The sequence below is a fragment of the Schistocerca nitens genome, chromosome 7 (assembly GCF_023898315.1).
Source record: "Schistocerca nitens isolate TAMUIC-IGC-003100 chromosome 7, iqSchNite1.1, whole genome shotgun sequence".
NCBI classification, from domain to species: Eukaryota; Metazoa; Arthropoda; class Insecta; order Orthoptera; family Acrididae; genus Schistocerca; species Schistocerca nitens.
The window spans coordinates 460057802-460071573 of NC_064620.1; the positions used below are offsets into that span (position 1 = coordinate 460057802).

Below are 13772 nucleotides of genomic sequence, written 5' to 3' on the forward strand. Positions count from 1 at the left end.
AATAATCATGTAAACAATGAATCAACCTTCACAAAACAAGTCTGACAAGGCACTGCCAAAAGGGAATGTCATAAAATACAAAAGGGGTAAAAATGTAGCGTATCTGACCATGTTGTTTACTATGATACTGACAATGAAAGAAAAAGAACATGTTTCTCTGGCATCAAGTGCAAGTCTCCCACTGACAACTTGTTTGTCAGTATTGACTAAATATAAAATTTTCTTCTTCTTCTGCATTTGTTCTGAAGCACTGAATCATTGGGTAGTACTTGCAACTATGTTTTCCACCTGCTTTTCCATTCTCTTTGCTGTGGGACCGGAATAGCTAGTGGTTTTTGCAACCCTCTCAAGTACATTTTTTAATGAGATTATGTTTCCTAGTTTGTCTCTTCCAACATATAATGACACTTCGTGTACTCATGCATACCTGGTTATGAAGAACTTTTTCTGTCCTATGGTGCATAAAAACTGCAGTGCCACACTAAGGAATGAAGAGAATGCTTGAAGCATGCAGGTTGGTAAACGATGGCCAACTAAGGTGGCCACTCACTCAGAACAAAGGGGTGGATTTTCAAGTGCTTTGGATAAAAATGTTTTTCTGTGCAAGATTAGATTAGATTAGAGATTAGATTAATACTAGTTCCATGGATCATGAATACGATATTTCGTAATGATGTGGAACGAGTCGAATTTTCCAATACATGACATAATTAGGTTAATTTAACAACATACTTAAGTTAATATAACAACTTTATTTTATTGTGTTTTTTTGTTTTTCTTTATTTTTATTTTTTTAATTTTTTTAAATATTTTTTTGTTTTTTTTCTTAATTTATATCTAAAAATTCCTCTATGGAGTAGAAGGAGTTGTCATTCAGAAATTCTTTTAATTTCTTCTTAAATACTTGTTGGTTATCTGTCAGACTTTTGATACTATTTGGTAAGTGACCAAAGACTTTAGCGCCAGTATAATTCACCCCTTTCTGTGCCAAAGTTAGATTTAATCTTGAATAGTGAAGATCATCCTTTCTCCTAGTATTGTAGTTATGCACACTGCTATTACTTTTGAATTGGGTTTGGTTGTTAATAACAAATTTCATAAGAGAGTATATATACTGAGAAGCTACTGTGAATATCCCTAGATCCTTAAATAAATGTCTGCAGGATGATCTTGGGTGGACTCCAGCTATTATTCTGATTACATGCTTTTGTGCAATAAATACTTTATTCCTCAGTGATGAATTACCCCAAAATATGATGCCATATGAAAGCAATGAGTGAAAATAGGCGTAGTAAGCTAATTTACTAAGATGTTTATCACCAAAATTTGCAATGACCCTTATTGCATAAGTAGCTGAACTCAAACGTTTCAGCAGATCATCAATGTGTTTCTTCCAATTTAATCTCTCATCAATGGACACACCTAAAAATTTGCAATATTCTACCTTAGCTATATGCTTCTGATTAAGGTCTATATTTATTAATGGCGTCATACCATTCACTGTACGGAACTTTATGTACTGTGTCTTATCAAAATTCAGTGAGAGTCCGTTTACAAGGAACCACTTAGTAATTTTCTGAAAGACAGTATTGACAATTTCATCAGTTAATTCTTGTTTGTCAGGTGTGATTACTATACTTGTATCATCAGCAAAGAGAACTAACTTTGCCTCTTCATGAATATAGAAGGGCAAGTCATTAATATATAATAAGAACAACAAAGGATCCAAGACTGACCCTTGTGGAACCCCATTCTTGATAGTTCCCCAGTTTGAGGAATGTGCTGATCTTTGCATGTTACGAGAACTACTTATTTCTACTTTCTGCACTCTTCCAGTTAGGTACGAATTAAACCATTTGTGCACTGTCCCACTCATGCCACAATACTTGAGCTTGTCTAGCAGAATTTCATGATTTACACAATCAAAAGCCTTTGAGAGATCACAAAAAATCCCAATGGGTGGTGTTCGGTTATTCAGATCATTCAGAATTTGACTGGTGAAAGCATATATGGCATTTTCTGTTGAAAAACCTTTCTGGAAACCAAACTGACATTTTGTTAGTACTTCATTTTTACAGATATGTGAAGCTACTCTTGAATACATTACTTTCTCAAAAATTTTGGATAAAGCTGTTAGAAGGGAGATTGGACGGTAATTGTTGACATCAGATCTATCCCCCTTTTAATGCAAAGGTATAACAATAGCATATTTCAGTCTATCAGGGAAAATGCCCTGTTCCAGAGAGCTATTACAAAGGTGGCTGAGAATCTTACTTATCTGTTGAGAACAAGCTTTTAGTATTTTGCTGGAAATGCCATCAATTCCATGTGAGTTTTTGCTTTTAAGCAAGTTTATTATTTTCCTAATTTCAGAGGGAGAAGCGGGTGAGATTTCAATTGTATCAAATTGCATAGGTATGGCCTCTTCCATTAACAGCCTAGCATCTTCTAATGAACACCTGGATCCTACTATATCCACAACATTTAGAAAATAATTATTAAAAATATTTTCAACTTCTGACTTTTTGTTCGTAAAGTTTTCATTCAATTTGATGGTAATACTGTCTTCCTCTGCTCTTGGTTGACCTGTTTATCTTTTAATAATATTCCAAATTGTTTTAATTTTATTATCAGAGTTGCTGATTTCAGACATGATACACATACTCCTGGATTTTTTAATAACTTTTCTTGATATAACACAGTAGTTTTTATAATTTTTGATAGTTTCTGGGTCACTACTCTTTCTTGCTGTCAGATACATTTCCCTTTTCCGGTTACAAGATATTTTTATACCCTTAGTAAGCCATGGTTTGTTACAAGGTTTCTTACGAGTATATTTAACTATTTTCTTGGGGAAGCAGTTTTCAAATGCATTTACAAAAATGTCATGAAATAAATTATATTTTAAATTGGCATCAGGTTCACGGTACACCTCATCCCAGTCTAACTGCTGTAGGCTTTCCCTGAAATTTGCAATTGTTAAATCGTTGACTGAACGTACTACTTTGGAGGACTGTTTAGTATTGCTGAATGGAGCTATGTCATATATTGTAACTAGCTGTGCACCATGATCAGAAAGACCATTCTCAACAGGCTGAGCATTTATCTGGTTAAACTTATCTTGGTCTATAAAGAAGTTATCTATCAGTGAGCTGCTATCCTTTACCACCCGAGTAGGAAAATCAATAACGGGTGTCAAATTGAAAGAACTGAGTAATACTTCAAGTTCATTTTTCCTATTACCCTCTTTCAGAGAATCTACATTGAAGTCCCCACAAATAATAATTTGCTTCCCCCTGTCTGACAGATAGCACAACAAGGAACCATGTTATTTAGTGCAAGCTCTAGCAGGGTTTGCATGATTTTGCATTCAGATAATCTATATACATATTCCATTTTAAATCACTTTGCAACAGTAATCCTAAGAATTTGGTGTCTGTACTGCTATCATGAAATATACTAGGATGTAACAGTTAATTGGCAAACACTCATCTTCATTTCTCAGCACTCTCTGATGTTGCAGTAGCTGTAAAAGAATGTTGTGAGTATCCACTCCACCAAAATTTTCTGCAACTTGCTGAATACTTGACAGCGCAGCTAATAACTTGGCAGTGCCAAGAGAAATTTTGAGAAATCCATGACGACACAATGTTCTCTTTCAGAATTACATATTTATAGCGTAAAACTGTAACAAAACTGGCTCACAAAAATATGTTGGAAAATGAAGGCCAAGATGGCTGATTCATCACTGCTTATATATATTTCTAACAATCACTGCTTATATCATCTATCATTAGAAACAGAAAATTTGTGAATTAGAATGAAAAACTTGCTGGTGTATACTGGCTGCCCACATCCAGTTACACATTAATTTGTTTGTCATATTGCAGCATAAAATTTCTCATGGCTTTTAGCTTTTAGTATTGAAATTCATATTTTATGACAGTGGTTTTTGTTAAGTTGCTTATATCACAAAGATTATTAGTTGGAAAATGTTGCTAACATATGCAGAAGTTTATTCCATAAATACCAACAAAAAACTGGTTTCAGTCCTTCAAAAAGGTGTTCTGGAATTACAAAATGAGAATTGCTTATGTTTTATTTTCAAGTATCAATTAGTAACACACAAACCAGTGCAGAGATATTTGTATGACTGCTGAGGTCAAAATGAAATTAACATCAGAATATGAATCAGTATAATAAATTGACTTCTATATGATCAGATAAGTGAAATAAGATTGCTACGAAATTTATGTAAGCCTATAAATATGACAGCCTGACATCTGAGGTCAACAATTTATGTCATACCCATCCTAACAATCATATACTGGTATGTTTCAAACAACTGGTTCAGCATTGATAGAGGTAAATGTGATGTATTTATTCTTGTTTAGAATGCTGTGAATTGTTAGACAGAGTGTTCTTTTTTCCACTATTTAGTGTAAGCTGATTATTCACTGCACAGTTGTTTTGTGGTGGTGTTTACTGATTTTTGTAATTTGTCATTACTTTCTTCTTCTAATAGAATTTTCTTTATTTTGGCTTTGGTTTAATAGACTCTTGGGTCATCTGCAAATACAATAGTTTTTGAGCACCCATGATGAAGATTAGATCATTAATGTACAAAAGGAACAAATGTGGTTGCATTTCTGATCCTTAAGTTACACCATATTTAATCAGACCATACTCTGAGATATGTTAAGTAATAGTTTTAAACTTGACACTGGGTGTGCTTTATGCTCACTGCTGTTTACAATTACTCAGGAAAGCACTGATCCAAGTTTTGGATACACCTCAAGTACCACACTTTTTCAAGCTTTGACTGCAGACTCTTATGAACCACCATGTCAAAAGCTTTTGATAGGCCAATATTTAAAGTACTCACAAATGGCAATTATTGTTGGTCCCGTATTTACGTTTTATTTATGAATTCCAAAAGTTTGTCCTGTACAATTACTTGCAATATTTTTTTTGAAAATGGAGGAGGAAATTGTAATGAGTTTGAATTCCTCCCACCTTTTTTATAAACTGAAATTACTCAAGACAGTTTCAGTACATGAGGAAAAGCTCCAGCTCGGGGTGAACTGTAATGTAAGTGTGTGAGTGTTTCGGTTAAGTTTAGAGCACTCTTCTTTAAGACTGGTGTTGGGGCCCAATCAGTGCCTAAAAGTTGGAGTGTTTTAATTTGCTTCTGCAGCTTTGTCTTGTGTGACAGTACTGATCTACATTGAACTGCAACATGTACTTGTTTTATACAGGATGCGGCAGAACTGACTGAGCAGTTTCTATCGATTACCACTGGGCTGTGGTTGGGGGTAGGCAGTTGCATGTGATCTGCCTTTGTTCAGTCGATGATCCGATTTCAGTTGCCAACATGGTCTGGACCGGTGCACATCATGGTTTTGCCATTCACAATTATTATGAAAACAACAGATCTGTGATAGCTACACAACGAGCTTTTCGGCAACAGTTCAACATTCCATGCAACAACGCCATTCCTAATGCAAACACCAATCGGTCCTGGGTTTGGCATTTGGAGGAAACTGGTAGCACACTAAGAATAGATACACATGTCCAACACAGATCCATCAGAAAGCCAGAAAATTTGCAGCGGGTGAGAACAGTAGTTCAACAATCGCCGCAATGTTCTGCTCGACAACATGCTGTTGCATTGGGGATTTCAGACCACAGTTTGAGATGGATTCTGCAATGCAGTTTGAAGTTCCATCCTTTCAAAATAATGACTGCTCAAGAATTATGCCCCGGAGACTAGACCAACTGTCAAAATCTGTGTGAGCAAATGCTTGCTCAGATCCCTCCAAATGCAGTTTTCTTCAGTAGTGATGAGGCACATTTTCATCTTAGTGTGTGTGTGTGTGTGTGTGTGTGTGTGTGTGTGTGTAAGCAAAACTTTCACTACTGGGCTGAAAATAACCCCCGAATTATTCATGAAAGACTGCAACATTGTCCTAAACTGACAGTGGTGTGTCATATCACAATTTGGTGTAGTAGGCCCTTACTTTTTTGAGGAAGAAGGAGTGTTCGTGACAATGAATTCCACACGTTATGTTTCAATGGGGCAAAATTTTCTGAATGGATGAGATTGTTGTGGGAGAAATGTTTCCGGGATGCCTTGTCTCTTTGAGGGATGTCGGGTGGCCTACACGGTCACCAGATTTGAGCATTTGTGACTATTTTCTTTGGGGATATCTGAAGGTAAAAGTTTTCAAAAGCTGCCCACACACCCTACCAGAGTTAAAAGAGCGGATTATTGATGAAGTGAATACCATACCCCGCGATATGTGTGTGCAAGAGCTGCTCGAAATGTCAGGGATCATCTACAACAATCTATTGATGCTAAAGGCTGCCATCTTGAGGACATTATTTTCAAAACTAAATGAATGTAAAATGGTATATTGGGCTAATTTAGAAAATAAAAACATTTTTTCATTATACATCCAGAGTCACTTTTTATAGCTCCTTAAAACTGCTTAGTCACTTCTGCCGCACCCGGTATTTGTTAGATTGGATATTCTTTTTCATGTTTAGTTTTATCATATAATCTGAAAGACTTGTAAAAATGTTGTAAGCTACTTCTAAGGGGCTTATAACATATTTTTTTTATTTTCTTGTAGAAATGTTATATTTTTACATAGTGGTATGTTTTCTCCAGTTTTCTTTTTGTAGTACTTGTTGTGGCCTTTGTGTATTCCATATATCTGGTAACTTCATAACTTACACTCAAGCAGCTGCTACGTACAAGACAATGAGGAAATAAACAGTAACTACATTCATGATGCTGGAGTACAGCTGTATAACCTCTACAGTTTGGATCTGGAAATGTCGGCAGAAAATAGTGAAAGGAATTGTGTACGTTGTCATGAAACTTTCATCTGGACAACTCCACAAGGAATTAAGTTGTATCAATGTTGGTCTAATGGCCTAACTACTGTGACACATCAAGTACTCTAACAAAAACATTTCTGCCCTCAAATACAACATTTCAAAGTACTTGTAAGGTGAACATGGCAGCTTGATGCTTGAGTCACTAGGCTCACATATGGGAGAATTCGAAGTCAAATGTGCATCTTGTTGGCTAAATTTGGGTTTTCTGTAGATTGCCTAAATCACTTAAGAGATATGTAAAACAAATGCAAAAAAGTGTATGCAGAAATTGGACCTGGAAATAATGTATTATATTATAGTAAACCATCACCCACAGCCTCTATAAATTCTTTAAATGATATCATTTTCACTTTCACCTGTAACTGTTTTGTTGTGCTATTGAAGTTTTGTTTTTTGTGTCATTTTCAAACAAAAGATTTACATAATTCTACTTGCATGTACGTAACACAACCCTACTCTTGTCACTGATAATAACCATTGACTCTGCTACCATCAAGGGTAATAGTCCTACAAGAATGTTATTTTCTACTCCCATACCATAATATACCATTCAGTCTTATGCATGAAAATGGTATATAAGCAAAATTGCAATAGCACAATAAAACAAATAGCTTGTCTTCTGGTAATTTTTTTTCTGACCACCACTTCTCTGTAATATTCCTATCCCAATGGAGCTTATTCAAACCTTTTACATGTCCCTCCTGTAAGGTTGGTGTTTGTTAGGCATTTTCCCACTCTTAAAATGACTATTTTCCTTTGCAGCACAATTTACTATTTTGTATTTTGATTTTCTGTTGATCTACTAAGTTTCTTTGGCTGTCAGTCTCAAATTGAGGAGTTGTATATGTACTTGTAATTCACGCTTTTTTTATTCTGTTAATGAAATAATAATTTTCTGTGTTTGTATGCACCCCTAAAGACATTTTTTATTTTTTATAAAGCATACGTAAACAATTTAGTTTGCCTTTCTGACTTGCAAACTTCTCATGCTGTCTTTTAAAAAGAAAACAGCTTTGAAATATTGACACCATCGGCTGGCTTTTGTTATAATGTGAAACAATGAGAACCATCTAAGTAAGTTGATACAGGGAAAAAAAATCAAAATATATAAACCACTAATTTATTTTACGCCTTCAGTAATACATTAAAACCTGATTGAAAATGGTACAGTACTTAAACATTTGAGTAATAAATAATTATTTACATTACTTTCAAACTCTTTTCCAATCCTAACATAAATCAGGCAATAACCTAATGTCCCTTCAGGTACTTAAACCACACTATGAATGCATGCTCTTAAGAAAAAGACAGCCAATACCAACATTCATGTTAATGTTAATCGTTGGCAACTTTTTATTTTGGTAACTATAGTCTATTTATTTTTATTTAAGAGTAATCTTTTCTGTTGGTTTGCTTGTCGACAGTCTCAGTTTACAGGCATATACATTTATGAAAAGAAATATCTTCAGCCTTTTAAAAATCATGTATTCATTTCTAAGTATCACAATACTGAAACAACTGGAACGTATACAGTATGAGCTTCTACTGTTTAACAGCCTTGTGTTGTTATACAAATTTAAATAAACTAAAACTAAAAGCTACTTCTTTTCTCACAAAAGCATCATATTTCTGCATATTGTCCAATTAAAAGAAAAATAAACATGTTTTGGAATGTAATGGAAACAATAAAGAATACACAAATTGTTTCAGTCTCAAATCTGGCTTATGAATTTTATGAACTGATTTGTGCAGGTATTTTATCTTTTATTAGTTGAGATAAGTCACATCTGCAAATAATTTAGTTTCAACAGTTATTGTCTGTTAAAAATACTAAACAATTTGTGTATTTAGCAATATCTCATTTTTAATGTGACAAGAAAACAGTGTAAATGTTATGCCATTAGCATGTTCATCTCTCTCTCTATGAATACATATTTACCACAAAGATGACATTGTGTCCAGGGTATATTGATTTAACAATTTCATATAAAACTTTTGGTATAAATTTATGTAACCAAGTTTGATTACAATCATAAAAGACTATTTTAATTACTGCACACACACAGTCTGAGACAAGGCACTTTTTATTTATTTGAACTAAAATACTTGTAGCAATGCAGATGGAATAATACACATATGGTACATCTTGTGTGTATGACAAAATGATTTGAAAACTGTGCAAGAAGAGAACTGTGAAATAAGATATATTCAGTATTTTTACCAGCTATCACATGCATCAGTGATGTCATACACACAAACTAGATTGTAGCCACGTTTATTACAAAAATATAACTGCAGCAGAACTTTAAAACAACAAAAATTTACACTTGCATAAAAATAAGTATCTGGTTGCATAAAAACATGTATTAATAAATAAAAAAGGAAGCTAGTCATTAAGCTGCAGGTGAATGCACTTTTGAGACACCCAAAAGTGCCTCATCATTTGCTGATTGATCACGGATCATTTTGGTGTACAGGTACCGTTCGTCGTCATCGTCATCTTCATCAATCATGTCCAACATTCTTTTCTTGTACACATAACTATCAGGATTATGGGCTTGATTTCTACACTTTTCTAACTTCTTCTCCAACATACGCATCTGATCTTTTGGTGGTAATTCAATACACTTGATCAAAGAACGGATACACCTGACAGCTTCAATAAGACCTGAAAGGTGCTCCCTACCAGATGGGCCAATCAAAATATCCATTACGTATGAATCTAGATTCTCATTGATTTTGCTCGCAGCATGGAGTATCGCAGCTAGAGCAATTTGTGACGGTGAGTACAGGAGGATAGCATCAGTCAGGTACACACGCTCCAACATTTCCTCAATTCCTGGTCTCAGTCTCTCTGGATCACGTAGACTACCTCGAGATTTAATGTCCACGAGCAGGCCTTCCACAGGTCGGAATGGATGATGAACAGTTAAGTTATAGTTCAGATGCAGCATCAACAGCAATTCATTGTTTAGGATTATCTCGGCAGCCTTCTCACGATCTCCTTTAATATTTGACACAAACTGTGCCATTGACACGTTGAATTCTTCTACCTGAAAGACATTCAACACATGAATGTTATTTAATTTGATTCAACTTAAAAAACAAAATGGATTCCAGCTCTCACAACATATATTGAATTATTAAAACATAAGCCTGTTGCAGCAAATAACAAAAAATTAACACTAGGGGATTTAGCTACACAGCTTCCGAATTGTGCATATTTCACGGCATGGAAGAAAAAAGGATAAATACCTTGAATAACCTGGCAAAAACAACTAATAGAATAAAGAAAGAAGACTCTGACTACAATAATAATTCATACAGATTCCCATACTGCATTTCACAGCACAGTCATCTTTTAAACTAATGAGGAAGGACCACTTATGGTCTTCCCCAGAAGAACAACACAAGTACCATCCAGTAACACTTAATCTGTACCCATATAGTAATGTAGTGCAGCATGCAGTGATTTACTTACATTCTGTTCATGTATGTTCCTCACATTAGTTAATTTAGTAACCAATTTGTTTTCTACAAGGGTAATCCCAAAAGTAAGGTCTCCTATTTTTTTATTAGTACACAGACCTGCTTATTTCTACAATGGTTTATATCAGTTTACAGCTTCAACATTTAGCTATTTTCTACATAATTACCATTTTTGTTGATGCATTTTTGTAGACACTGTGGCAGTTTTTGTATGCCCATGTCATACCAGCTGGCCGCCATACCGTTCAGAAATTTATGAACCTCTTCTTTCATCTCGTAGTCGGAGACGAATCGCTTTCTGGCCAAATTTTATTTTAACCTAGGGAACAGATGATAGTCACTGTCACTGGGCGCCAAGTCAGGACTATAGGGCGAGTGGGTCATTATATTCCACTGAAACTGTTGCAGGAGAGCAATGGTTTGCGGAGTGATGTTTGGGCGAGTGTTGTCATGGAGAATGTGTATGCCCTTGCTCAACATTCCTCTTCTCCAGTTCTGAATTGACCGTTTGAGTTTTTTCAGAGTCTCACAGTACCTGTCAAGCGCTAATTGTAGTCCCAGCATTTCAGCTTTGACAACAGGTTGAAAGAAGAGGTTCATAACTTTCTGAATAGCATGGCAGTGAACTGGTATGACATGGCATACAAAAACTTCCACAGCGTCTACAAAAATGCATCAACAGAAATGGCGGTAATGTCAAAAAATAGCAACATGTTCAAGCTTTAAACTGATGTAAACCATTGTAGGAATAAACAAGTGTATGTACTTATAAAGAAACAGGAGACCTTACTTTTGAGATTACCCTCGTGTATAGTGTTAACACTTTGTATTTGTGTGTCCTTTAGATTGCACATGGAGGAAAGAGGTTTCTGTATACCTTTCCTTGAATGTAATTTCAATTTTTCAGACCTTTTCTTAATGCACCTACCATTAATTAGTGACCCAGGTATCACAGGATTTGTATATTTTCAGCTTGTTATGGTGTAATGAATAATCCGTCAAATTTTGAGAATGCAGCTGTCCAAATTACTGCTCTTCTGCTGATATCCTGGCCTCATTTCTTTCTGCCAGAGTACTATTGCAATTAGGTAAATGTTCTGCCCATTGAATCTCCATGCCTTCCTTAAACACTAAGTCCCAGAACAATGAGATGGAAGTTAAAATTTTCATGTTGCTGTAACTCATAAAGTAGCCCTTATCTCAACAGTGCTCCATCATTGCTGGACTTGTCTACTTGTAGCAAGTGGGTATTACTGTACGTGTCCAATGCATCCATCATGAACAATTCATATTTAAGTAATAGATAAACTGCCCCAACTCCCACAATGAACCTGGTAAGCAGTCATCTTCTGAAGTAAAATGTTCTCATTAATAGAATTCTGTAGCGCTGCTGTCTTCATCGGTGAGCAGAAGATAACTAACAGTGTTCCTCTATCTTTGAGGAAAGACTCCCTGCAGGATGAACTGTTACATCTGAAGAACATTTTCGAATGAATGAATATTCCCAGCAACAGGTTCACAAGACATTTCACATGAAACTAAGAATGTAAATACACAGTCAGTGAGGACAATGAGAATGCTACTTTGAAGTCAAGTACATTTCTGCTGTAAGTGAGAACTCTTTCCTCAAAGAAGGCCAGATCCTCAAGAAACATCTTGTCAAAGTGATCTTCTGTCCTCCTATGAAGGCTATAGCCCATCACATTTCTGTGAAGAATGACCTATTGCTTCAAAAGGTGTGCATGCAAGATTCTTTGTGAGAGTTGGAGCAGCTTATGTACTGATAAAACAACACTAAATGTTTGTGACACATGCTATAAAAACCAGTGGTGCACTCACTTGTTACAACCAGAAAAGTCAGCAGTGATTAAACATTGCACACATCTAGATCACTCATGAATTGTTTAACTTCCTACTCACTATTTTGGGGCTCAATGTTTGAGAAAGCCATTTGATCAACTGAATATCTAAATAACTGCAATAGTCAATTTAATTTAGATACAACATGAAATCTGGCCACTGCTATCACTAAATTTCAAAGAAGTCACTGCAGTGTCATCGTGACTAAAGACACAAGGGAAAAGGTTTGACTATTTGAATATTCTCTCCATCTATCAGAGCGAGCACACACATCTGCAAGCTATACCTTTTTCCTGCTGACCAGTATCTGTTGTGCAGACTCTCATATGCAGCCCCTCTCTGGCACTGTGTCATCATCTCTTGGATCACTCCGAAAATGGCCAGAAAATATGCATCCAAAATACACACATCAAAAAACGTTTTGCATCACCCCAATTCCCAGAACTCCTGAAGGTAAGACATTGACTGTGGATACTGTATCACAGGCACAGTCCCTTTGACTGTTCAGAGATGTCCCTAAAACCACCTAAAGATGTAAAAACCATGCATGAGCAGTGCCTATTAGACAGAGGGGGGCCGACAGCCAATCAGTTCCAGTCATTCCACCAGGAAGGAGATACACGGTTCGTGTTGTCTGTAGTTCAACCATGCCTAGATGGTCAATACCGCGGTTCGATCACATCTGCATTGTTACTTTGTGCCAGGAAGGGCTCTCAACAAGGAAGGTGTCCAGGCATTTTGGAGTGAACCAAAGTGGTGATGTTCGGACATGGAGGAGACGCAGAGAAACAGAAACTGTCAATGACATACCTCGCTCACGCCACCCAAGGGCTACTCCTACAGTGGATAACCGCTACCTACAGTTAATGGCTTGGAAGAACCCTGACAGCAACACCACCTTGTTGAATAACGCTTTTTGTACAGCCACAGGATTTGTGTTACAACTCAAACTGTGCGCAATAGGCTGCATGATTCGCAACTTCACTCCTGACGTCCATGGCAAGGTGCATCTCTGCAACGACAACACCATGCATTGCGGTACAGATGGGCCCAACAACATGCCACATAGACTGCTCAGGATTGGCATCATGTCCTCTTCACTGACGAGTGTCTCATATGCCTTCAACCAGACAATCGTTGGAGACGTGTTTGGAGGCAACCCAGTCAGGCTTAACGCCTCAGACACACTGTCCAGCAAGTGCACCAAGGTGGATGTTCCCTGCTGATTTGGGGTGGCATTATGTGGGGCCGACATACCCCGCTGGCAGTCATGGGAGGCACTGTAACGGCTGTATGATACGTGAAGGCCATCCTCGGGCTGATACTGCAACCATATTGGCAGCATATTGATGAGGCATTCATCTTCATGGACAACAATTCTCGCCCTCACTGTGCATAATGACATCGCTTGACTAGAGTGGCCAGCATATTCTCCAGACATGAACCCTATGAAATATGCCTGCGATAGATTGAAACAGGCTGTTTATGGACAACGTGACCACCAACCACTCTGAGGG

The 13772-nt window shown here is 36.5% G+C and overlaps 2 protein-coding genes across 3 annotated transcripts in view; one reads left to right on the forward strand and one right to left on the reverse strand.

The window, feature by feature from the left end:
- LOC126195691 (cilia- and flagella-associated protein 45-like) overlaps window positions 1-13772 on the forward strand; it is a 141965-nt gene that overhangs the window by 58257 nt on the left and 69936 nt on the right. The window lies entirely within an intron of this gene.
- The window catches only part of LOC126195165 (cyclin-H), a 77133-nt gene continuing 71388 nt past the window's right edge, over window positions 8028-13772 (reverse strand). For both annotated transcript variants that reach the window (XM_049933676.1, XM_049933675.1), the window contains one exon: window positions 8028-9959. In XM_049933676.1, coding sequence (XP_049789633.1) covers window positions 9300-9959 — 660 coding nt within the window. In that variant the 3' untranslated portion in view covers window positions 8028-9299. The remainder of the gene's footprint in view (window positions 9960-13772) is intronic.